The following is a 23,620-nucleotide window of genomic DNA, read 5'->3' as shown; positions in this document are numbered from 1 at the left end:
CGTATTCGTTTATTTTGTTGGTCCAGATTAGATGCCTTAATGATTTTCAATTTGCCTGATTTTTTTTGTAAGGATGATCTATGAAGATTTGAAAAATGGCAATTTGGATCGTTAAAAAAAAACAATCGTACCCTAAAGGGTGTCCCTCAAATAAAAAAATTTGAGAGATCCATCAATGGAAAGGGACTATATATTTACATATCAATAATTTGAACCATCTATTTTTTAGGTATTCATTCAAACAATATTGCTCTCTTGAGGACAATATTTTGAGGACTAGTAAGGTCCAAACTTGTTACATCCGTCGGATTTAATCTAACGGCTGGTGGTGCTAGCCTCTTTAAAATACCCATTTCCTCCATCCAAATGGAAGGTAAGTGTGAACTTATATGAAATAAATATGCATGAGAGAGATATCATCAAAAGAAAAATATGAGAGAGAGAGAGAGAGAGAGAGAGAGAGAGAGAGAGAGAGAGAGAGAGAGAGAGAGAGAGAGAGAGAGAGAGAGAGAGAGAGAGAGAGAGAGAGAGAGAGAGAGAGAGAGAGAGAGAGCATTGAATATATTGAATCTATTTTGCTCCTTATTAACGTCTGATTACATCTTCACATATTCCACTAACAACTTCCACCACATTTTTATTCTTTTGTGTACAAAACAATTAACAAATTACAAATATTCCTCATGTCTTATTCTATTTTCTACATCACTATTGACACTTCTGATCTCTAAACGAACGATGAGATATATTATTGCATGCATGTACCAAAAAGAGGGTTGTTTGAATTTGGTAAAGAAGGAAATGATGTATGCCAAAATTTGCTTTGCAAAATGGCTTGGACTAAGAGAGAAAGGAGGATATATCTTGCATGAAACCCTCAAAATCCCATTCTCCCATTCTCAAGTTTTCTCCCTGCCCATTATTTCCAAACCCAAGCATGTCCTCATCTACTTTAAACCCGATCATTTCCGTCGTGCTGTTGAAGCAATTATTATGGAAGTGGTTGTTAATAGTCTTGCTTATATTCTCAGCTACTTGACCATTCATATTACTCTCGACGCTTCTACTCTCAAGTGCAGGAACACAAAGGTCACCTTCTAACCCCATTTTATGGCCAGCCCCTAAGTTTCCATAATCCCCACAATACCCCTGGTCTCCAATATTTGGTAAGTTTGCTAAGCATGTGGGATTAGCGTTCAATGTAGCATCTGCATGGGCCATGTCATAGCGATGGTCAAGCATGGAGAGGGGATCGAATAATGTGTTGCTGTTGACGAACATGGCTTGCATGGATGCAGATGATGAGGAAGATGAATCTATGTTGTACATGGTCATGGTCATCATGTCAGGGTCATGCATGGGCATAAACGTCCCTCCAGTAATGTTGACATCTCTAGGCTCTGATGAATCACTATCGTTTGGTGATGATAAGGACGTGGAAATATTGTTCTTTTTCAACCTTTTCTTCAATGCAGAATTCCAAAAGTTTTTTATTTCGTTGTCCGTTCGTCCTGGAAGACGTGCAGCAATCTGTGACCACCTAAATTGATAATGAGAAAAAACGTTAAGACATATAAAAGGAGGATATACTCTTCATTAGTTTTAAAAGATGTATGCATGACTTTTCTGCGGCCAAAACAAATGCACGGCAATGTTTAATTAGTTGCTTAAATTATACTAGTGCGTAAATGTCAATTGAGATCTCAAACAAGCTACAAACTAAAGACGCTAATTCAAGTTTGATGTCAAGGTTTCAACATGCATTAATTTAAGATCAAGAGGTTTTTGATATTATATTAGAATGCGACCGAAAATCAATTGACAATGGGTGAAGAGGCCCAAGATCTTGTAAACTCTTATGCTAGACTTTCATTCTTAGATGTGATATACCATCAACACTTATGCTAGACTTCCTTAAATTTAGGTCCGCATAGTGCGAACCCGAAAAAAAAGAAGCATTGAGGATTCAAACACTCAAGCCCAGGTGTTTGAACCCCCATTTCAGTTTTTGTTTTTCAGTTTGCACTTCAGGCTTCAACTGTTTTATAATAAACAGAGGGGGAAATATGTAGATGTTAATTAGGATGTATATGTGTATGTCAGTAACAAGTATATGTTACAACGTCATATAAGTTAATTTATATCCAATATAAAGTGGATATAATGGGGTAATGTTAATTTCATCATCAACTTTGTTGAACTTCATTTCCCACATCAAATGAGGCATGCATGTGGAAAAGCTTGCTGACAAACAACCTATCTGTATATATGGGGATCATATATTGCATATAATAATTTTAGATTTGAAATGTATTTATGTATATGGGGAATTGTTTAATCTCACCCAAAAAAAATTACATAAATATTAATGTTGGGAAAAGCTTGCCAAACTGTAAACCTACCGTTGGTTAAGTTGATTTTTTCAAGTAGTTCATAATGACTAGGCTGATAATGAATAGAAAAGAAAATAGTACTAAGGGGAAGAAAAGCAACAGGACTCAATAATATTCTAGGGTGAAGCATTTCGAAATGGTGCTATATATGTTTATGCGTTAAAGCATTATAATAGAGAGAGAGAGAGAGAGAGAGAGAGAGAGAGAGAGAGAGAGAGAGAGAGAGAGAGAGGGTACCTGTTGCCAAGAATTGAATGGAAATGGACGATAAGTTCTTCCTCTTGGGGTGAAAATGCACCACGCTTGAGGTCAGGCCTCAAGTAGTTAATCCATCGAAGACGGCAACTCTTTCCACACCTTTGGAGACCAGCATTTCTAGCAATGTCACTCCAACATCCTTGTCCATTCGTCAACATGTACCTCATCAGCTTCTCATCTTCCTCAGGCGACCACAACCCCTTCCTAAGCTTGCTCATTATCATCTTCTTCTTCTTGTTAATATTGTTTGCTCCCTCCTCTTTTCCCATGGACTCTGGCTTTCGCATTATAATTGCTAGACCAGTTTCTGAGGGGTTTCTGATTTAAGTGGTTAGTTGGAAAGATGGAGATCTAAAAGAAAGCTATATAAGATGATGAGAAGGCTTCATTGGGTGGTAATGGTGATGATGATGGTGATGGTTGTGGGGTTTGCTTAAAATATGAATGAATATAAAAGTTTGAGAGAGAGAGAGATTGTGTTTGTTGGTCGATGGGTGGAGTGGAAAACGGATTGGAGGGGGACCTCCATGGCTCCATTAATTCCCATATGAGAGAGAGAGAGAGAGAGAGAGAGAGAGAGAGAGAGAGAGAGAGAGAGAGATGATTATGTGAAGTGGAAGCAAAAATGTAGCTGTCTCATATACAAAAGATGATATATAATTACCTTGTGAGTGAAGAAAAATGCATCGAAAAAGACAAGAAAGAGTCAAAGACAAGAAGACCAAACCCTCCCCCCTATCAACATACACGTGAATTTGAAGTATATGGAGAGAGAGAGAGAGAGAGAGAGAGAGAGAGAGAGAGAGAGAGAGAGAGAGAGTACAAGAGTACTCTTTGTACACTCTCGGCAAAGTGTGGCATGCACTTTTGCCACATGTTTGTACTTAATTAGTTTGTTTTGTGTGTTGTGGATTGTTTAAGTGGTTGCATGAAACTTATTGGGGATAACTCAATTATGAAAAGCATGCTTCTCAAGCAAACTCTCTCACTTTGGGATCAATTACAGTTGTTCTCTTTGGTCAAAATTGCATTCTCAATCTCATATTAGAAGTTAAGATTGCGCAGCTAGCAATATTCCTTAAACATATATCCTCCCAGTCCCCACTACTACTGGCATGGGCATGGCATGCAATAAAATAATTGCTTTAGTCGTTGCCATGGCCCGACTCAAAGTGAATGAGAATTAATAGTTTCTTACCTGCACACAACCCTGTCCCGAGCTTAAAATCCAATCACAAGAAATCATCCGATCAAATCAACTCAAACGAACCCAAAATAAATACAAATAAAAATACAAATAAAGATTGCTTTTGCAACACTTGTTCATTTGTTAACTAAAAGAAGAAACAACCAATTATAGGCATCATGATATATAGACTAGATATAGTTTCACCAGATATATATATAACTGCTCTTCCTTTATTTCAAGTTTCATCATTGTTAAGAATTTCGACTGAACATCCCATCAGTGTTGTTAATTGATTGCTTCAAGTCTTTTCTATTATTATAAGGGAAGAAGATCAAAGGGTAAAAAGAATAACCAGAAACAAAATAAAAGAAAGGCACCTTATAATTTCATTCCAGAAACTGTGCAACATTATTTGCGCAGCCTTTGCTTATAACTTGGCATATTGTTCACTAATTGGAAAGAAATTTATCCTAGTAATTATATCGCTAGCATTTTCTTTTATTTACATGCTCGCTTGTCAAGCAGTTCTAGCAAGTATATCTTATGTTGCTTGAGAACATTTCATAATTGAGTTATCCCCAATCTTATGTTTAATTAGATTCACAATCAGGCAACTTAAGTTTGAGAAGAGAGTATTTCCCGTGCATAAGATATATGTTCTCTTACCATACTATCTCGATATAATCAGTGTTTCCCCATTACTAATCTAAACTATCTATCAAGACGACTCTTTGTATGATTGTGTAGTCTAAATTTACCCAAACTTAAGATTTCTCATAATCATATATAAAATGGCTTCCGCTAATCCATCGTTATGCATTAATCATAAAAATTTAAATTAAAAATAAAAAATAAAAAATTTGCGATTTCTTTTTAACTTGGAGTATGCATGCGTTTAGATAAACCCGAAATTTCGCTGTCCTGTATGTTGTGTCACCTAATTTTCCTGTCCCTGCATGCTAAGAGCTGTGACTTCCCAGTCATTTTCAAAGCCAAATGGCAAATCAGGTTTACAAGGGAGTCATATTCAATTCTTCCAGATAATTCCAATGAAATATTCAGTTACTTATGTTTGTTAACCAAAAACGACACTGTCACATTTTTTTCTGGGGGAAAAGTGAGTGCAAAACTCTCAAGCTACTCAAGTGTTTGTAAAAAGCCCTGTGTCCTTCTACAGCTGTCCCAGGATAGAATCTATATCTCATGCTTTTGAGGATGTCCGAAGCAACATGCCTGCTTGGTTACAAAGACAAGAAACACCAACTCATGACCCGAATTCATTCAATCTCACACCTTGTACTACAAACCTTACAAAAGTGAATGTACCATTAAAAGAATCTGTATCTTAAAATCTGGCTAGGTGCAGAAAAATACCAAATTTCCGCACACTGCCTCAACAAACCATGGGGTGAAAAAGCAATGCTCAGAAAACTCATGACCAAAGAAAAAGGTGGAGAGATTGATCTGGTTTGACCGTTTATACCTCTGTTTGCACATAGATTGTGGAGTTTCTATCATTATACTTTTTTTATGGGGGAAAAGTGGAGGGAGGCATGAGCACAAAAAACAAATGAGACAAAAAGTTCATCCAAATTCTAGTAGAGAAGGAAAAGGCACATCACATGTTAGAATTGCAACTTTTTTATTTTTTGGACTATGAATCATAAAGCTATTTACACAAGAAAATACTGGATTACACTCTGGAAAATAAAAAGCATCTAATTAGTCATTGACTAATTACATAATTTACTCAAATTCCATAATCGAAACTTAATTATATATTTATAATTACGTAATTGACGGCAAATTTAGTTAAATTAAAACTCTTGCTTGACACTCTCTTTGTCAAACGAAGTACATTGGCTCATATCAATGAAATGTCTGTCCACTTCAATATGTTTTGTTTCGTGCAAATCATGTCTGAACCTTGGTTGTGAGTAAATGTTGATGGCAACTCTGTTATCTAAGTAAAGCGTTACGTTCATCGGATCCCAATTCTTTGAACAAAACCTCGAGAAATAATGTCTCGCACATACCATGACGCATGGCTTCAAATTCTGTATATGCACTTGATTTAGCCATATTGAAGTGAATAGACATTTCATCAATCCAATCTTCCGGCCAAAAGCCCCCATGAAAATTTTAAGGCAAAAAGAAGGCTGAAGCTCTGCCACAGTTGGAGGATCAGTTCACATTGTCGAAGGGGATTCTGAAATGATTGTGACAGGTTAAGATGTGGGGTTTTTGGTTAGCAATTAGGCAAATTAACCGATACTTAATTCATACCAATCTTAGTTTTGAACTACTCATACTTCAATAATCCACGATTGAAATGAGTGTGATGACACCAATCACCACATTACTAATTAAGGAACGTTTGTAAAACACAGCCAATGAACAGCTCTCTATATAAATATTTGTGCAGCAATATAACAGAACTTAACAAGCTTTGACTTCAAAGGCGAAAACGCGACAAAACAGGAAGATAAAGAACATGAAACTAGCGAGTCTCTTGCCCAGAACAATGCGGAAAACAAGCTTTTATTTGCAAATGGATGGCATCCAGATCAAGTTGCTTTCCATCTTTTTAGAAAGGGTTCAAGCACCAAAATTAAACATTTTTTTTTCCTTCTTAGAACTTTGACAATAACAGATACATGAAAAATGGGGGAGACCGCAGTATCAGTCCGTGAACACCTTTTAGAGGCTGTCAAGGTTTGCGGGTTCCCGCAAATACCTCTCCATCTGGCGTGCCCTGGTCTTAATGGACATGTCAAACACCTTCTTATCAAACTCTACCACAAGCCCACCCAGAATACTAGGATCAATCTGGCATGTAAAACAGAATCAAATTTCCATCCATTATAAAACAATTGGTGCATTGAAGAGCAGATGAAAAGACCACTACATACCTTCTGCTCAAGTATGACCTTCTTTCCCTGTCCAATTAATTCCTGCAGTGTCTCCTTCAATTCTTTCTCCTCCACAGCAGGAAGGGGCTGGTCATAGAATAAAAATTAGACAGAATATGGCATAAAATATATACAATGCATAGTTTGGTACTTGTTAGTCAACTCAATTTCCTTTCCATGAAAATTCTACCATCTTGTATCAAGTTATCTTTCCAACTGAATTGTAGCAGGGCATAATCAATGTCATCACAAATGATACTTCAAAACGCAGTACAAAAACAGAACACAAATCAAACCCATACAACATCTCATGATACCCCAGCAATAAGACAGCATTAGATACAACACCAATTCCTCGGATACTTCAAAACACAGTAAAAAAAAAACAGAACACAAATCAAACTCAAACGTCTCATAACAACACCCCAATAATAAGAAGTCTAATTAATGACAAAGTAAGTTTTTCCATGAGATTTACGACTATTTGTTTCCCAAACAAGCACAAAATCAGCACAAAAGTAATTCAAGCAAAAACAGCATAAGTTTCTGAAATTGAACCTCCAAGGAACAAGGAAATTTTTTTATATGAAAAAAGGAGACGCCTAGCCCGGGAGGGAACATAAACCTAACCCCTCAAAGTCAAAGAAAAGCTAAACCAAACAAAAACAAAAGAGAGTCAAGTAAACCTGTAACTATGGAGCCCCAAAAGGTCCAAGGAACAAGCCAGCATAAAGGTGAGCTGAGCACCCTATTTAGCTAACTGGTTATTAATCATTTTGTTTAAACATATCGCTTCAAAGCAGGCAGCCCACATTATACTTGAAAAAACTAGAACAAAATAACCATGGACTAGAGCCCAAAGTCATTAGGGACACCAATGACCATGCTAATTTCGTTTAAGTGTTTCATACCAAATTCTGATACACATTTCAACAATCAAAAATCATTTCAAAGAAAACACAATAAAGTATTGTGTAATAAGAGAACAACTTAAAAGTACTAAAAAGACTAATGTCAGTTATGTCCTTTGGAATAAAACTCAGAAACAATTTCCGTTTCTGTAGAGAAAAGCATAGCGAATCATAATACCATCACGACAAGTTTATGTAAAACAGATACTATGAAGTATAAGTACTTCTTGCATTGCAAACCACTATGCCAAGTCCAACATTTCAAATACAAAAAACCAGCATAGTTGTAAGCAATCTTTTTATTTTCGTGAGTACAAAACTTCTACATACATTGTACTTTTACCCAAAAAAGTTGCAACAAATCAAAACTATTCCAGTGATACTTTCTTCTTTTAAATATCAAACTAAATGGCAGTATATAATATAGATCTTGATCATTTACAACCAATATTAAAATTAATGACCATTGACCAGTCACATTAGAAATGACAGACCAACTCGAGCAATATAACTTGTTACGAAAAATAAATTTACCATCAAAGCACTACAACTTACAATGACAGATGTAACAATAGCTTTCACTTCTCCCTTATGTGCCATGGTCAACTCCACAAATCTCTTTGCTATGGTTTCAAGGTTCTTTAGCCTACCATTCTGAGACAAGATAACTACAAAAAAAAAATGTATATGGGTTAGTATGTGTGTATGTACACATATAACATATACATATACATGTATAGAGAGAGAGAGAGAGAGAGAGAGAGAGAGAGAGAGAGAGAGAGAGTTTTAATTAAGCAACCATGAGAACAATTAGAATTAAAAGCAAGATCAAAGTTGAGTGAAAGATCAATAAGGAAAAGAAAACCTAATTTAATGAACATACTTGCAAACATTATAAAACACCTCGGCGAAGACAGTTATTAAAGCCATTATGTTAACAGCGCATAGCCAGGTCAAAATCTTAATAATAGCTCTCAAATTAGTGTTCATATATAACGCAGACAAAAAGGCTTGGTGTGAACAGTACATTGCACATACCAGGACACAATTTTGCTAAAATAGCTGTCAAATTTACAGGGCACATATAATACAGAAGATTATATTTACCCAAGTTCAATTACATACAAACATGTTAAATACGTAACTACTTTGATAACAATAACAAAACAAATAATAATGAATGTTTCAAAGATGAAGGTGTAACACAAGAGGTTTTAATCCCCGCAAGGTGAGGCATAAGCCCTTTAGGACCCAATTAGGTCGGTTTATACTTAGAAATACCCACTGCATTGTTACTGAAATTTTTCAGATAGGAAAAAAATTGCAGACAAATGAACAAAGAAAGTAAAATGCTTAGCGATTAGAGTTTTTGAGGCTTAGAGCTGACAAGGATTTGGGTTTGGAGCTGCCAAAGACGAAATTAATTTGGGATTATGATTTTTTTGGTTTAACTTTCTATTGGGAGGGAGCACATCTGACTTTCCTTTGCTTGATTCGATGCTCTTAAGTCTTGAAAGTACAAAGAAATACAGGAAAAAAAAACATGAAAAAAACCAAAGAATAAATCTAAAACAAGAAAGAGTCACTAATCATACCCAAAAAGTTCTTTGTAACATCTGAAAATTTAGCTTGAGTAGAAATGTCACTGATTGCCTTCACTCTAGTATCTGCTGGCACTGACAAATCCTTTGTGAACTGAGAAAACGTAGGACTTCTCTTCGTAGACTCAACAATGTCAAGAATCTCAGACTCAACCTTCTCCAAGGCATTAGCTTTTACTGCAGCAATGTACAAAGCAGAGGCATAGTTCCCAGAACCCCCAAACAACACCAGAGGCACCTGGCATTCATGGCAGAACAAATCAATATAATATAAATAATATGATTGAATTCTGACACAGTAAGCACATACATCAGTTGTTTTATATTACTAACACTTCACAAAATCTAATTATAAGTCTATTGAATCTCACTGTACCTCGAAACATAAATTTAGATATTTGTTTTCCTTTTTCCAAACACCATTAAAACCGAACAAATGACACACTAATTCGTATTAAAAAGTATACATAACAAAAGATATAACATCCAAGAAATGTATAACATCTTCGAGCCCTGCTCAATAATAAACATCACTCCTGCACTTGATAAGGATTTAATTTTCTTTCAAAATGAAAATTGTAAGGCATAAAATCCCAGAAAATGTTAAGCCAAAGAATTCCATTACCTTAACCTTCACTTCCTTCTTCCCAGGTGCGGTAGAAAAATTCTTTGACAACTGCAAGTACCAAATGTGAAACAATGAAAATTCAACTGTAGTTGACATAAAGACCTCCTAAATTTTATTTTTAAAACTTATATTAAAACACACAAAGAGAGACGCTGAGGAATAAAGAAAGCAAATTCATATAATGTGAATCATAAATCTTCTTCCTTTCAAATTTCCACCGATTCTAATCTATCGGTTTGGCTCAGTTAACGCACATTTTTCGCCATCTAGAAACAAAAACAGAAATGAGTTTTTTTTTTAATTATTAAAATTTCTAATGAAGAAAGTAAGCAAACTAGATCAGACATGTAAAAATCTGTTCTTTGCATTTCTGTGATTTGAGAATCTCTGTACCTCAGAATTGGTGAAAGTAGGGCAAAGTACAGACCGCTGGGCACTGGACCCGTGGGCGGCGGAGAGCGAATCCGATTTGAGAATCTTGGTTACGAGAGGAAGGCTCGATCGGATTCGATTAGCAAAAGCCATTGTCAAGAAACCCTAATTTTCTGTCTGTTTCTCTCTCGCACAGTCCTGCACTTTCTGCGTAGCCAAACAGAGCTTCGAAAATGAAAACTAAAATAGAGGCTGGGACAAGTAGCGAATAGTAATTAGTCATCCAGGCGAGAATATTACCAAGTGGTACTGACTTTGTATGCTACTAGTACGGGAGCCCAACACGTGTCTGCTAAGGTGAAACAATAGCGTACTCACCTTTGGAATAAGGTTCACAAACACTGGTTATATTTTTTTCGTAAGATTAAAACTGTAACTGTTTCGTTTGGTATTAATGGAATTCCATCTTTCCCTATAATTAAAAAAAAAAACCTTTTATTGATAAAAATTATCTAAACTTTTTTTAACAAAAAAATAATTACAGAATACTCTTACAACGGGTCAAAATACCCAAGCAAAGCTACACCACTACAATGGTCTAACAACTATTGACGGACCTATTAAGGCGCAAGGAGCTACATCTTCTCTCACCAGAAAAGTCATTGTAAGTGCTAAGACGCACTCTAGGTGTTCGATGAAAAGCTTAAACAAAGTTTGTGCACATATATATATATTTTTTATCCTGGGCAAAACGATGCTGTTTTGGGCCAAGATTTTTTATTTTTTATTTTTAAAAAAAGAAACTTGGGCTGCCATTGCTTGGGCTTTAACCTATTTCTATCTAGGGCCTGCATAAAAAAGGACAAAAGGCTTTAAACTTTAGGGCTTTTAACAACAATACTTCCTTTTTCTTCTACAACAATTGGTTATTTGTAATGCTATTTTTTTTTTATGACTTATGAATGACATTGGTATTGTTTAAATTATAAGGATATTTTATTGTAAATTTTTTTATATAAAGCTTTTTTAGCCTTTCAAATTGCACCTCCGCTAAAATGTTTCTAGATCCGCCAGTGTTAATAACAACTAGGTATCAAATTCATCACAAAAATATATAATTTTAGTCATTCACGTGAACGAACCTGCGACTTCTTCCAACAAAATAAAGACAAATACTACTACCATACCAAAGCCTAGTTGATTTCTTTCTTTCTTTCTTTGATCGAAAGAGTAGCAATTTGTATGAGACCTCATGTGATTTTCTTTCTTTTTCAGTTGGATATATATATATATAAAGTATGATAGTCGAACTTTTGCTGCTTGTGCAAGAGTTCAATGGTAGGGTGAAGTTATAAGTTTATAACTAGGGTGTACTTTAGTTCGAAATCGATATAATTTTACCAATTCACATCCGATCCAATATATATTGGATTATGATTTTTTCAATCCAATCCAATCATATTAGAGATTTAAATCCAATCTGATCCCATCCAATTGATATTGAATTGGATGATCGGTTTTCATAATGGAAAAATATAATAATGAAATATGAAACATTTATCGTCAAGTTTAATATAATCAAATATTTAAAAACATAAAATATAAATGAAATGCTAGAGAAAATTATTTTAATTTTATAATATATCAAACATAATTCCATAAAATTACTTAAAATGTGTATAACCTTCCTAATGAAAATTACTTAATGAGCAAAATAAGCATGAAACTAACTAGATTGGATTGGATTTGATGGGATCCTCACAAGCAAATCCGTCATCCGATCAAATCATATCAGTTTTGGAGATTAGGGATCCAATCCAATCCACCAAATCATCAAAACCGATTAAAGTTGAATTGGATTGGATTGGATTGGATTGAATTAGATTGGTCGATTTGGACGGATTGGATTGGATCTTGCACACCCTTAGTTATAACTTTGAATTACTTTACTATCACTTCATCCACACCCATGTCACTTGAGTGAAGGTCGATAAACAATTACCATCTATCTACTGCATCCCATCCATCTTGTGTAATTTAGATTGCTTTTTTCTTTGTTTGATGATCCATGTTAGATTCCAGACAAATGGAGTAGTGGTTCACTACTACTAACACCGATATTGTGTCCAACTTATTCATCACTTGCATAGTCCACTATATGTGGGATTTTACACAAAAGACTTCGGTGTTATTAATAATGGAACCACTCATTATATATTGGATTTATTTTGTCAAATTCTGATATATGAGAATTTTTTTTTGGTCAAAACCGATATGTGAGATTTCATGGCCCCTCACATAAGACCGCCATATAGTGGACTGTGCGTACAGCCAATGTCACATCGGTTGTTATTGGTGCTCTATATGAGGGTCCAGTTAATCAGTCAAGCCCACACTCGAAAACCACATATTGAGTAAAATGTAAGAGTAAATGCACAATGATTTAGGCCCAGTACGTGGTTTAGCTCCGTTTGCTTGGTATACAAATCGGACAAGCTGAAGCTGAAGCTGAAATTGTTTACAATTGAGGTACGTGCTGTTCCACATGCAAAACAAAACACAAGAATTTGGACAATCTTCGTACTGCACAAAAGTCTTTCCCAAATGCTCGCTTTAGTAGGGAAAATAATAGCATAGAAAAGATGATAAAAAAACATAAACGACTTGGCAAATCGACATTTGAAAGCTGAATTTGCAAATTCACTAAACCTAACTATACCACATTGCCGAATGTGAATTGTACCACATTGGTGACCACATCCTCCCATCATATGTGAGAGACACACAACTCTGACCCCTGTAAGAATTGAATGTGGTCATGTAGCATCGGTCTTGTAGAGTTCATCGTCAGATACATCGTGCTTTCTCCACTTTCACGGCCTCTTTGTTCAAGCAACACTACACTGTAATCGAAATCGGGAGATAGAGAAGAAAGAAAGGAAAATTTACAATTGAGAAGAAGGTGTACAAAATGAAAGCTGCACTTTAAATGTTTAAAGCTAAGCAAGATTGAAGAGTTAAGGAAAAAATTAAACCTCACATTAAAAAATAACAGAAATCTTGTTAATAGAATTAAAGAAAAGACAAACCCCAGTTTAGTTTGTAAAACAAGACATAGAATGTATGTAAATCACTTTAACAAATTTTACCTGCATAGGTGACTAGCATGATTATGCTAACTATACATAGCAGTTGTAGAGGATCTATAGAATGTTTGAATCCAATAAGCATTTGAACTTTGACAAAAAGAAAAGAAAAGAAAAAGAAAAAGAATGGTATGACATAGCATTACAGAATAATATATGTATATTTTGTATCTACCAAAATAATTCATAATAGTATAGTTTTAATACCAGAGACAACTTGTAGAGGATATAACAAACACTAGCAATATTAGTCTACACCCAATAGCATTTTAAAAAACTACAAGAGTGATCGAACGAAATTAGGATGGTTTACTCATGCAATATGTACATACCTCTAAGAATCTTCTAATACTTGATCTTCCACATTAGAGAGGAATGTGATCTATCAACAGCATAACTTAGTTGAGAAGACACAGACCCCGTTATTTTATGACTCAACAACTTAGACGTCAATAAGGAGAGCAACTCCTTATGCCGTGATTGCTTTCTCTTCAGTACTTGGATATAAGCAAATAAACCAAGCCACTCAACTTCTCCCTTTTCCAATTGAAGTATTGGTTGGAAGTCAGAACCATTATACACAGAACGCATCCTTCTCTTTATGAGCACGTACATGTACCTAAAATCAATGCAACAAAAAGATCATAACTCCTCCAAAAAGAGGATGTAAGAAATCTTGTTATACTTAACATTTTGGATAACTGATGAATGAGATACCTCGTAAGGAAAACCAGTTGTAGCTAGCTTTAAGTATATCAAGATCTTAGTCAATTATTAAAGCTCAACTAACTTCCATGTGGAAAGACTGCTTATTATTGACGAAAGACTTAGAAAAGATAAAAGACAAAGTAACAGAAGCATACCTCAAAGATCTCTTGATCATGTTAGCATAGGATCTATTGCAAAGTTTCCATATGTTTGATAAGTCGCGAACATAACAATGGAACTTCATTGCACATAACAAGAACGCTTGGTAGATATTTAATCTCACAACAGATGCTGAATTAATGTTGGAATCAAAGAATATCGGATGACATTTAGGTCTCATATAGTCACACAATTTTTCCTTCAAATGATGACTAGGTTGGCCTTGCCAGCTGACAGTAAGAGTTGAACTTAAATGGTTGCTCAAATACCTGATAAACAGATGAAACAGGTTACTCAAAAAACTTACACCAGGAATGATATTGTTTTGACACACTTGATCATAGTGTTACCATTACAAAAGGCCACAACCATTACAAACATGCAACAGATAATCGTCATCCTGGAAAAATGGGTAGTTTAAAACAGACATTGCTTTGGTAGACTGCAGACATGAGAAATTTATAACCTCTTCGGCAGTGCATGCATAAAACAATAAATATAATTGTTATTAGTCCTAATAAATTATGAAATATAAAATTAATCATATAAGGGAATTAACTTTGTGTAGTCTGCCTGAACTTCGAGAGTGCAAGAATTGATAAGCAAACCACAATATCGAAGGAATGATATGCCGTCTTCACCAAGGTATACCCTGTTTGATGGCAGCCTAGGCATCTGTCGAATATTAAAATTTACACCAAACTTTTTCTCATTCATGAAGCAGTTGTAATCCCGAAATCCTCTTTGCAACCTGGAGTAGAAGCTAGAAGCCTGCTTCTTTGAAGTTGAAATGAAAAGAAAGTCATCAATAAATCTTACTAGAAAATGACTAGAGGACGAACCAATTTTATCCTCACTACCACTCTGTGCAGCAGAAGCATCTTCAAAAGTATGTCCTCTTGATAAATCTACTCTCATAGGTTCCCAAGTTTTTTCAAGAAATGGAAATATCACATTCCTGTCCAGATGTCCATAGTATAATGAGCAAAGCAAAGAAGACAAAACACTTCCTTGAGGAATGCCTACACCTTGCAAATAAAACTTCTTATCCAACTGCAGAACATTGCGCTTCACATGTTGATTTAGATTAAAAAATAGCTCCTGCTTCTTCACAGACCTGCTACACTCCTAAGCATTGAAAAAACAAAACTATCAGCTAAAGCTAAAAAGAACAAGAAAGGAATCAGAATCCATCAAGATGCTGAAGAAATTTTAAGCAACTACACAAATCTCCATCCCCTTCCCCATGATCAACCTAAACGAGGCCTTCATGGTAGCAGATATAAAGTCACTAAAAATCAAATCTTCCAGTAGTAAATTTAACAAACTAGTACCATCTCAATCCTATGTTCAATTATAGTGTTTTGAATACTATTTTTTCTTCAGTTACAATTACTACTTCATTGATATCAAGCAGTTTATTTTTCTGGGATGGCTTGGGGATAAGAAGTTCATGAATATACAAAGTACACAAACTACATAAACTAACAGAAAAAAACAGAATAAATAGTGACATATTCAAAAGATATAAAATTAGTTTACAAAACCATGCCAGACACTTTTTCCAGAATACCCAAAATTACCTGATTAACAAGGACACTGTGCAATGATCGGTGTATGACAGAAGATTTAAATCTCGAGCTGGTATTTTGATCCACTAATATAGGCTTCTCATGAACCCACAAAGATTTCTTTGTGCAAAGAACTTCATAAGCATGTTTGAGAAAGTATTCATCTGTTCTTAGGACATCTTTCATTACACAAAGCAGCTTATCCTGGTCAACAGAATCAAAGGCTTTTGACACATCAGAAACAACAATAAATACATCAGGCATCATTGCCGATCCATTCTTCAAACCAATTACAAAAGGGCACAACTTTCTGTAGACATCATTGTAATCAAACACTGATGAACCTAACTTCTCTGGCTCCTTGAATCGTATAGATTTTAAAACAGCATGTGTATCACGAAGAACACGATTCACTGACTTAAAATGTTCAAATCTGACCTTTCTCTGATGCATTTTTGTTCTTCCTAGTCTTCCACCGGACCGATCTCCCAAATAGAACTCTTGCCTTGGCATTCTTGATGATGCTTTTAAATTTGCTAGCAACCTCACTCCATATTCTTTTGGACAAATCCGGAGCTTTGAAAAACCAAACAATCTTTTTCTTATAATCCTTCTAGTTGTTGCAGTATCCAAGTAATGATAGTTCTGAGCTTTCATGCAAGTAACGGTCTTATTCTTCACTTTCTCCCAAACTGACTTTTGATAGTAATATAAATCTTGCTTCCCATTCTCACTTTCAGTGACATAGAAGTTGGCTTGCAACAAAGGAACAATTATAGATGAAAAGAACCAATAAATCCAGCTTTCTAAGACTTTTTGTTTTACAAGATGTGCGGCATCATTCAATTTAGTGGATCCTTTATTAATTTCTGAACTTTTTCCAACTATGCCCTTTGGTGCCTGATTATTCATGCAGCAGAAATACTGTTTATCTGATAAAAATGGGAACCTAGATGTTTTCAATTTATGCATACATTGCTTTAAAGAAAATTTTTCAAATCTTCTAAGACAAATGAACTTGGAAATATTTCTCCTCAACATTCTCCAGTTAGAAGGAGTTCCTAGCAAATCTGGTGGAATAATACTCCTACAAACAGCCCATACAAAGGACACCACCTGACTTTTCAAGCAGTAAGACTTAATTTCCTCAGAATGAGAATCAATGGCTGCTGGAGAACCATTGCAAGAATCAGTAGTACAACACTGAGATTTCTTCAGTACACTGTTACCCCGCCTTTCTCCCTGATGAGAGTCAAAATCATGTTACCTTCTTATAAGAAGGGGGAAAGTATCGCAAAACATAAATCAAGAAATATAAAATGTTGAAACTAAAAGCACTTAGTAAGCCAACTTCATGCCTCGTACACTACCATCATACATCTCACAAAATATCAAAATAGAATGCTGACCTCAAAGATGCAACCAGAATTTTTAATAGCATTCGGATTTGGAGATGTAATAAAACAATGCTTCTCCAATAATCTCAAATGATGGCAATGCCGAGCTCTGCGTATGAGAATTTTAAGCGACTTAACAAGTGAGTGATACCTGGAAAACATAAGCAGGCAATTAACGTTCATGAACAGGAAGACCACACACACACACACACACACACAAGAAATTTGATAGGAAAGACATTATAAATGGCTTAAAAACAAAGATTACAAGCCTAAGATGACCATAATGATCTAAACAAGTTCTCCCACACACAGAGAAGAGAAATAAAAAAAGTCATATATACAAAACTACTTAAAAACAAAGGTTGTAGGCCTATAATCAGCAATCCAAATAGTCATTCCTCATAGTCAGCATAATATATCAGGTTTGTGTGCTCCAAGTTACAAACCTGAAACAACTGCAACCAATAATCGTCATCAACATATTTATCCAAAATCTGGTCCCATCAATTTGATAGAAGCCAATGAAGGCACATCAATTATTATTTCATTGACCGATGACTATCATTTTATTGAGGCAGCTAAACAGTAAAAACAAGAAACGGGTTTTCTCAAAAAACTCTCCTACTGAAAGGCATACCTTATCATGTTAAAATAACAAGAAAATATGAAAACTGCACCTCAGAATGAATGCACATTCCAGGGGCATGGAATGAAAGACTTCCATTCCAGTGTTTAAAAATTCTGCGAAGCAAAAACCAGGGAATACCTTTTATTCCCATTCCCATGTTTCATTTGTGCAGAAATAGGAATTAAAATTTGTTCAGATTTTCAATAATACCCTTATTAAAAAGGAAGAAATGCCAATCATTTTTAAAGCCAAAAGTTGTATTTTTAGTTTATAATGGGGGCAATTCAGTCACAAGAAAATGAAATAGATCCATTTCCAAAGCAAGGGAAAAGCAAACCCAAGGAGGTCAAAGGGTTTCACGTTCCCTGTTTCATGGGAAGTTGATAAGTTGTTAACCACGCAGCAGATAAGACATTCCTATGAATATGCTTGCTAAACATGGGAAGGGAATCTCATACCCATTCCCAAGTCACTAATCTGTGAACCAAACAGGTCCTTAGCCATTAGACTCATACTGGCTAGTAACTAAAAGCTACCATTTACGCATTCCTTATAAAACAACTACAACAGATAGTCCGGTACCACTGAAATTGAAGCCAAAACCATAAGGCATCACCAAAATTAAAAATACAAACCATTATTCCTGAACAGCATAAAATTAAAGATTATGTTGTAACTCCAAACTGTTATCAAGAATAATGAGCAGCTTACAGGCATGCAGAACCCATGAGACAAAGACCACTTCCATGAGGACATATCTTGGACAGAGCACTTTCTATGTCCGACATACCAAAAATACTCTTAACAAGAGACTCTGCACCGACAGAATTGGGCTTTACAGAATTCAGCACATCTGAAGATCATTAAGGACAATGCATTCAATATCGTTTGAAAAAGATAATAATAATACACAAAAATGGCAGCAGGAACGCATAAGTGTACAGCCAAAAAAAACCTAAGATTCTTGGGGAATATATTATAATAGGAAAAGAAAAGAACAAGATTGCACCATACATAATCATCATTTTTCAGGGAATTATGCATGAAAAGTAATTATCTCAACAATTTATTGTTGAGATAAATATATGCTGAGATGGTAAGGTATAATTAAAATGGACAACATTGCATAAATAAACAAAATAAAATGCAAAGAATATATACATATAGATTTTGATCACTTGGTCACTATCGACCTTGAAAATCCAAACCAATCATTAGGTCAAAATCCAATAGTTTCTTCAAATCCTAAAAATTTATAGAATTAATGCCAACCATTGGAATTTAATCCAACATATGGTCACCATGGATTCTTATGGTCAATGGTAGTCAAGAGACTGGAACTGTGCATCTTTCTAGTAAGTATGTATGTATGTATATGTATAGATATATACCACACACCAAAACTAGTACAAAAGGATACGTCTTTTGGGGAAAACTGATAACGAGCGTTCCAAGTTAAAGAACATGGATTTTCTGTCTATTTCAGCCCCTTTGGCAACCTTTTGTGGAACCTGGAACCCCAAACAACAGCACTGCCATATAAAAACACTTGAGTAAAGTACACAAGGACGGCAAATAAACAGAAAAGAAACTTGCTAAAGTCTGTAAGCCTCCAACATTTCAGACCTTTTTTTTCCAATCAAACAGTATTGAGGAGCCCCTCCAGAGAGGCAGGAATCAGACATTTTACACAAATTTTGAGTAAGAAAATTGGAGGATTTGTCAAAGCACCTTTGTATCATGATGACCTGAGCTCGGTTTCAAGCAACAAGAAAGCCTGCCAGGTAAGCTTTCTTTGTCAGCGAGAACTGTTGTGAAAGGACCCTTAACGCTGGTTTCTTGAGAAGTTAATTGTCTGCGCTTCCTGCAGCGCTGCCATCTAAATGGTCTATTACGCTTTTTAAGCCTTTCTGAACTCTGTTGAAGTTCATGATTTAAATTACCCTCATTGCCATCGCTAACAGTGCTGGTTGTTTCCATAGCTGCTTCAGTATGGCCATGCTTATTCCTATCAAATCCACTATCACTGCAGCAGCCATTGCAGGTAACAGAACTGAATGTTTCATCAGTGCTGAAAGAACTACCGAGCTGCTGTCTCTTCAACATTGACTGTATGTTATCATCTCTTTCCCTCTTTTTCCGGGGTCCTGAGATAAAGTTGCAGTTCGATCATCCTTTAAGGGCTAATTCTAGATATGAGCAAGTAGAACAACATAAGAAGAACAAAAAGCTTAAAAATCATAAATCAGAGACCTGGAGAGATCATAAGAAAAGAAGTGGCTCCATGAAAACACATTATAAATCAACATGGACGTAGAAACACACTGAGTAAGAGCAGACCAAGAAAGATCAGGCATTGTAAATTCCCTAAATCCTGCAATTATGCTGAGGGCATAACTAAGAACCATGATCAATTAGTAACATGTTAAAGGATTAGCATGTTATTTACTATTCTAGCCATATTTCGCATCTCTGAAGAACAGATATTTATCTTATATTCTCTATTCCTTGTGTGTCTAGAATTGTATAATCTATTGACTTCCTGCGCTAACCGTTTAATATGTCTAATACCCAATATATCACTTGAAAAATGGAACAATCCAATCCCCTGCATTGATCAAGAGAGAAAGGGAATTGCCACATATACATGCTCAAAACACAATGGAATGCCAAAAAAATTGATCTTTTTATCTCCTAAACACAAAGCATGACTGCATATATATGAATCATGATTTTCTCAAGATAATTGAAGATATGTATACATCTTCTGAGTACTTCAAAACACAGTACATTACATTATAAACTCACGATTACCACATGGATTTTGCAATGACTGTTGATGTAGTGCCTGCGGTGCAGGCTTCAACTTCTTTGGACATAAGTTACTAATAGGAAGACCTGTGACCTGCTCATGTTTCTTACGCTGAATTGGCAAAAATATAGACGCATTCCTTAGTAAATAAACCATAATACCATCCCCAACCTGCCATACAAAATTTCCACCATAATTGAATTTCAAAATCCGAACATAAAACTAAATTGCATCATTAAACACAAGTAATCAATGTGTAACACTAACATACCCTTTCTAATAGAAGACACCAAGCCGAAGAATTAAGAAGCTCCACAATGGGGCTTGACTGATTACACTGCCAAATACAAACAATTAAAAAAAAAAACATTATATTTTGTATGTCTATAATGAAATTCCATAAATTCAAAATATACATAATGAAAAAAGAAAAAGAAAAAGTATTTACCTTATCATAACCAGTACATATCACATTGGAAGACAGAGGTTGCTCAAGCATCATCACTTCAATCACCGCCCTCACAATCTGAACACAGTAAAACGCAATTTTTACACAAATACACAAACAAAAACAACACAAGGAACCAAATATATATTCACGTGTATGACTACGAGTACCTCAATTTGGGACCAATGAGAGTCGGGGGAAAAGTGAGCAAGCGTAGGGGCGCGTTCCCAGACGACGTAGCAGTGGTTGAGGAGGTTGCGGTAATCGGAGGGGTCGTTGGGTCGGAGAATGAACGACATGCCGTTGGGCCCGCTGCAGCTGAGGCAACGGCGGCCCTTGCAAAAACGACAGTGGTCAGGGACTGACGACGAGGAATGAGGAGGGAGTAAGGAGGTGATGGCGTCGGCCAATGTGTGCGGCCGGTTATGGAATAGCCGGCGGAGGACCTCCGGAACGCGGCGTTTCTTCCGCATTTCTCGGAAAGTGGGCAGAAAAATTGGAGGTCTGAAAAGTGAACTTTTTTCTTGGTTGGCACAATGGACAGTGGACTGGACTCTGAAGAGACGAGAAAATCTTACGAATTTTAGAGGGGCAATAAAAGTGCGCCATTTCAGTTCAATTGTTTTTTTTGTTGGGCAGTTCCATTAAAAAAGCGCGGGTTAGGTTTGGTCAAACCACTAAATTTTTGTTGAGCAACAATTTATTTCGTTTGTATTACAAACGTAGTTCCTTCTTTTCTTGGCTTTTTATCACAAATAGTTGCCGACAAATTATCATCTTTTTAATGATTTTTTGTGACACTAATGATAAGGTTACTTTCCGCACATCAAAATGGTCCCTATCATTAGCTTTCGTTAAATATTCTGTTAAATTACTGACGTGGCACATGTGGGGAGCTCACACATCCATGGTATAGTATATTATACTTAAAACCATGTGGTTCTATACCATCGGATGTGTGGGCTCCCACATGTACCACGTCAGTAATTTAATAGAATATTTGACGAAAGCTAACGACAAGGACCATTTTGATGTGTGGAGAATAACCTTAAGGGCATCGTAGTAATTACTTACATCCCCAGCCTCTCCGCCCTCCTTCCTCCCCCAGCCTCTCCCCAGCCTTTCTCCGCCCTCCTTTCTTGATTCCTTTTTGATGGGTACCGATGTTACTACATCAGGGTGTTTGTATCCTCCTGATCAGAAATAGTATACTTCACCGTATAACTATAAGGCTAACAAGGTATCCTTGTTCTTTCCAAACTCCAGTTCATCCCTTCCAAATTACAGACTCTTCTATTTGCCCTTTGTTTTCTCTAACTTTTTCTTTACCTTTGGCCCAGTTTTCAGAGAGCAGCTCTTATGCATAAGCTTTCAAATTTCCTTTTCTTCTATAACACTTGTTTCTAGATTTTTCTTCTTTTCTTAAGTTTGGCTGGAATGGTCCTATTGTAAGTGCAGAATAGATTTTGTCTCTGGTGAAATCTCCCAAGAGATTTTCTTGTGTTGGATCTTGATCCATCTTAGTTCTGGTTCTCATCATGGAGGTCCAAGATAGTGAGTGGGATGATTTACTCATAGATGAGCCAAATTATCACTTTGATGGTAGCTATGAGGTGCAAGAGCGTATAAATAATCAGATCACACTAGTGGGTCTACTAATCGCAGATCATGAATTACCACAATCTCTGGTCAAGAATGTGTTGTGTGCAATATGGAGTAATATGGGGACGATCAAAGTTATGTGGTCCAAGGAGAATGTTTATTCCATTTGTGTAGGAGACGAGGCAGTGGCTAGGAGATTGTTGGATGGTAATCCATGGATCATCAAAGGTAATATTTTTACAGTTAAAAGTTGGCCAATTTATCATTCACTTGATGACATTGTTCCAAATTGTGCTATCTTCTGGGTTCAAGCCCATGGCCTCCCAAGAAGTTTGTGTTCGTCCGGAACTGCAAGGAAACTGGGTGCTCAAATTGGCTCTGTTATGGAAATCGAAGATGTCGAGGAAGTGGGTTTTCGTGGCTTTCTCAGAATGCGCATTGACATTGATGCATCAAAACCTCTTCCTCCAGGTTTTTCGATGCCATGCCAAGTTCAGGGCCGTAGAAAAATTCGATTGAGATATGAAGGCTTAAAAGACTTCTGCATGAGATGTGGCAGATTGGGACACTCTAGGGGTTGCCTCTTGAAACCAAATGCAAGGCTGAAAAAGGAGGGCTGGAAGTATGATGAAGAATTGCGGGCTCCGTCAATCTCTAGAAGGTCTACTTTCTTTTTCAAACCAAAAATAAACGGTGGAGATACCGGAATCTTTGATAAAAACCATTAGAGACATATGCTGGAGCAAGAGGACGGTGGCCTATACGGTTTCTCCGACGATGAGCGCAACAAACAAATCTCTGTTCCAGTCACAGTCAATGAGCCAGCTAAGGAGACAACTGTCCCTTCTGACCTTTCTCAGGCTACAGGCTCCATGCTTCCTG

General features: G+C 36.1%; 3 protein-coding genes across 5 annotated transcripts; all 3 read right to left on the bottom strand.

Annotated features, from left to right (window-relative positions):
* Positions 1-560: 560 nt before the first annotated feature.
* MYB83 (myb domain protein 83) lies at positions 561-2,998 on the bottom strand. The gene is made up of 2 exons (XM_021944938.2): positions 2,631-2,998; positions 561-1,540 (listed from the first exon to the last, which is right to left on the bottom strand). Exons 1-2 carry the CDS (start codon positions 2,936-2,938, stop codon positions 841-843), a joined length of 1,008 nt encoding a protein of 335 aa, XP_021800630.2. The 5' UTR covers positions 2,939-2,998; the 3' UTR covers positions 561-840.
* A 3,367-nt stretch (positions 2,999-6,365) lies between these two features.
* ATP5 (delta subunit of Mt ATP synthase) lies at positions 6,366-10,510 on the bottom strand. The gene is made up of 6 exons (XM_021944936.2): positions 10,286-10,510; positions 9,890-9,940; positions 9,259-9,502; positions 8,219-8,331; positions 6,753-6,839; positions 6,366-6,669 (listed from the first exon to the last, which is right to left on the bottom strand). The coding sequence occupies exons 1-6, from the start codon at positions 10,415-10,417 to the stop codon at positions 6,541-6,543; spliced, it is 756 nt and encodes a 251-aa protein (XP_021800628.1). The 5' UTR covers positions 10,418-10,510; the 3' UTR covers positions 6,366-6,540.
* Positions 10,511-12,706: 2,196 nt separating this feature from the next.
* On the bottom strand, positions 12,707-21,825 carry TERT (telomerase reverse transcriptase). 3 transcript variants are annotated; one of them, XM_021944930.2, is made up of 13 exons: positions 21,307-21,825; positions 21,137-21,214; positions 20,960-21,025; positions 20,691-20,859; positions 19,608-20,023; positions 19,297-19,408; positions 18,588-18,729; positions 17,258-17,396; positions 15,861-17,090; positions 14,837-15,405; positions 14,274-14,546; positions 13,743-14,029; positions 12,707-13,167 (listed from the first exon to the last, which is right to left on the bottom strand). In XM_021944930.2, exons 1-12 carry the CDS (start codon positions 21,607-21,609, stop codon positions 13,756-13,758), a joined length of 3,771 nt encoding a protein of 1,256 aa, XP_021800622.2. In that variant the 5' UTR covers positions 21,610-21,825; the 3' UTR covers positions 12,707-13,167; positions 13,743-13,755. The 3 variants fall into 3 exon arrangements, with proteins under 3 accessions (XP_021800622.2, XP_021800623.2, XP_088103862.1); XM_021944931.2 differs by having other exon boundaries at positions 19,297-19,387; XM_088247736.1 differs by having other exon boundaries at positions 20,691-20,799.
* Between the last annotated feature and the right edge of the window lie 1,795 nt (positions 21,826-23,620).

Source organism: Prunus avium, chromosome 2 (genome assembly GCF_965620075.1).
Source record: "Prunus avium chromosome 2, drPruAviu1.hap1.1, whole genome shotgun sequence".
Taxonomy (NCBI): domain Eukaryota; kingdom Viridiplantae; phylum Streptophyta; class Magnoliopsida; order Rosales; family Rosaceae; genus Prunus; species Prunus avium.
This window is presented reverse-complemented; position numbering and strand designations above follow the sequence as displayed.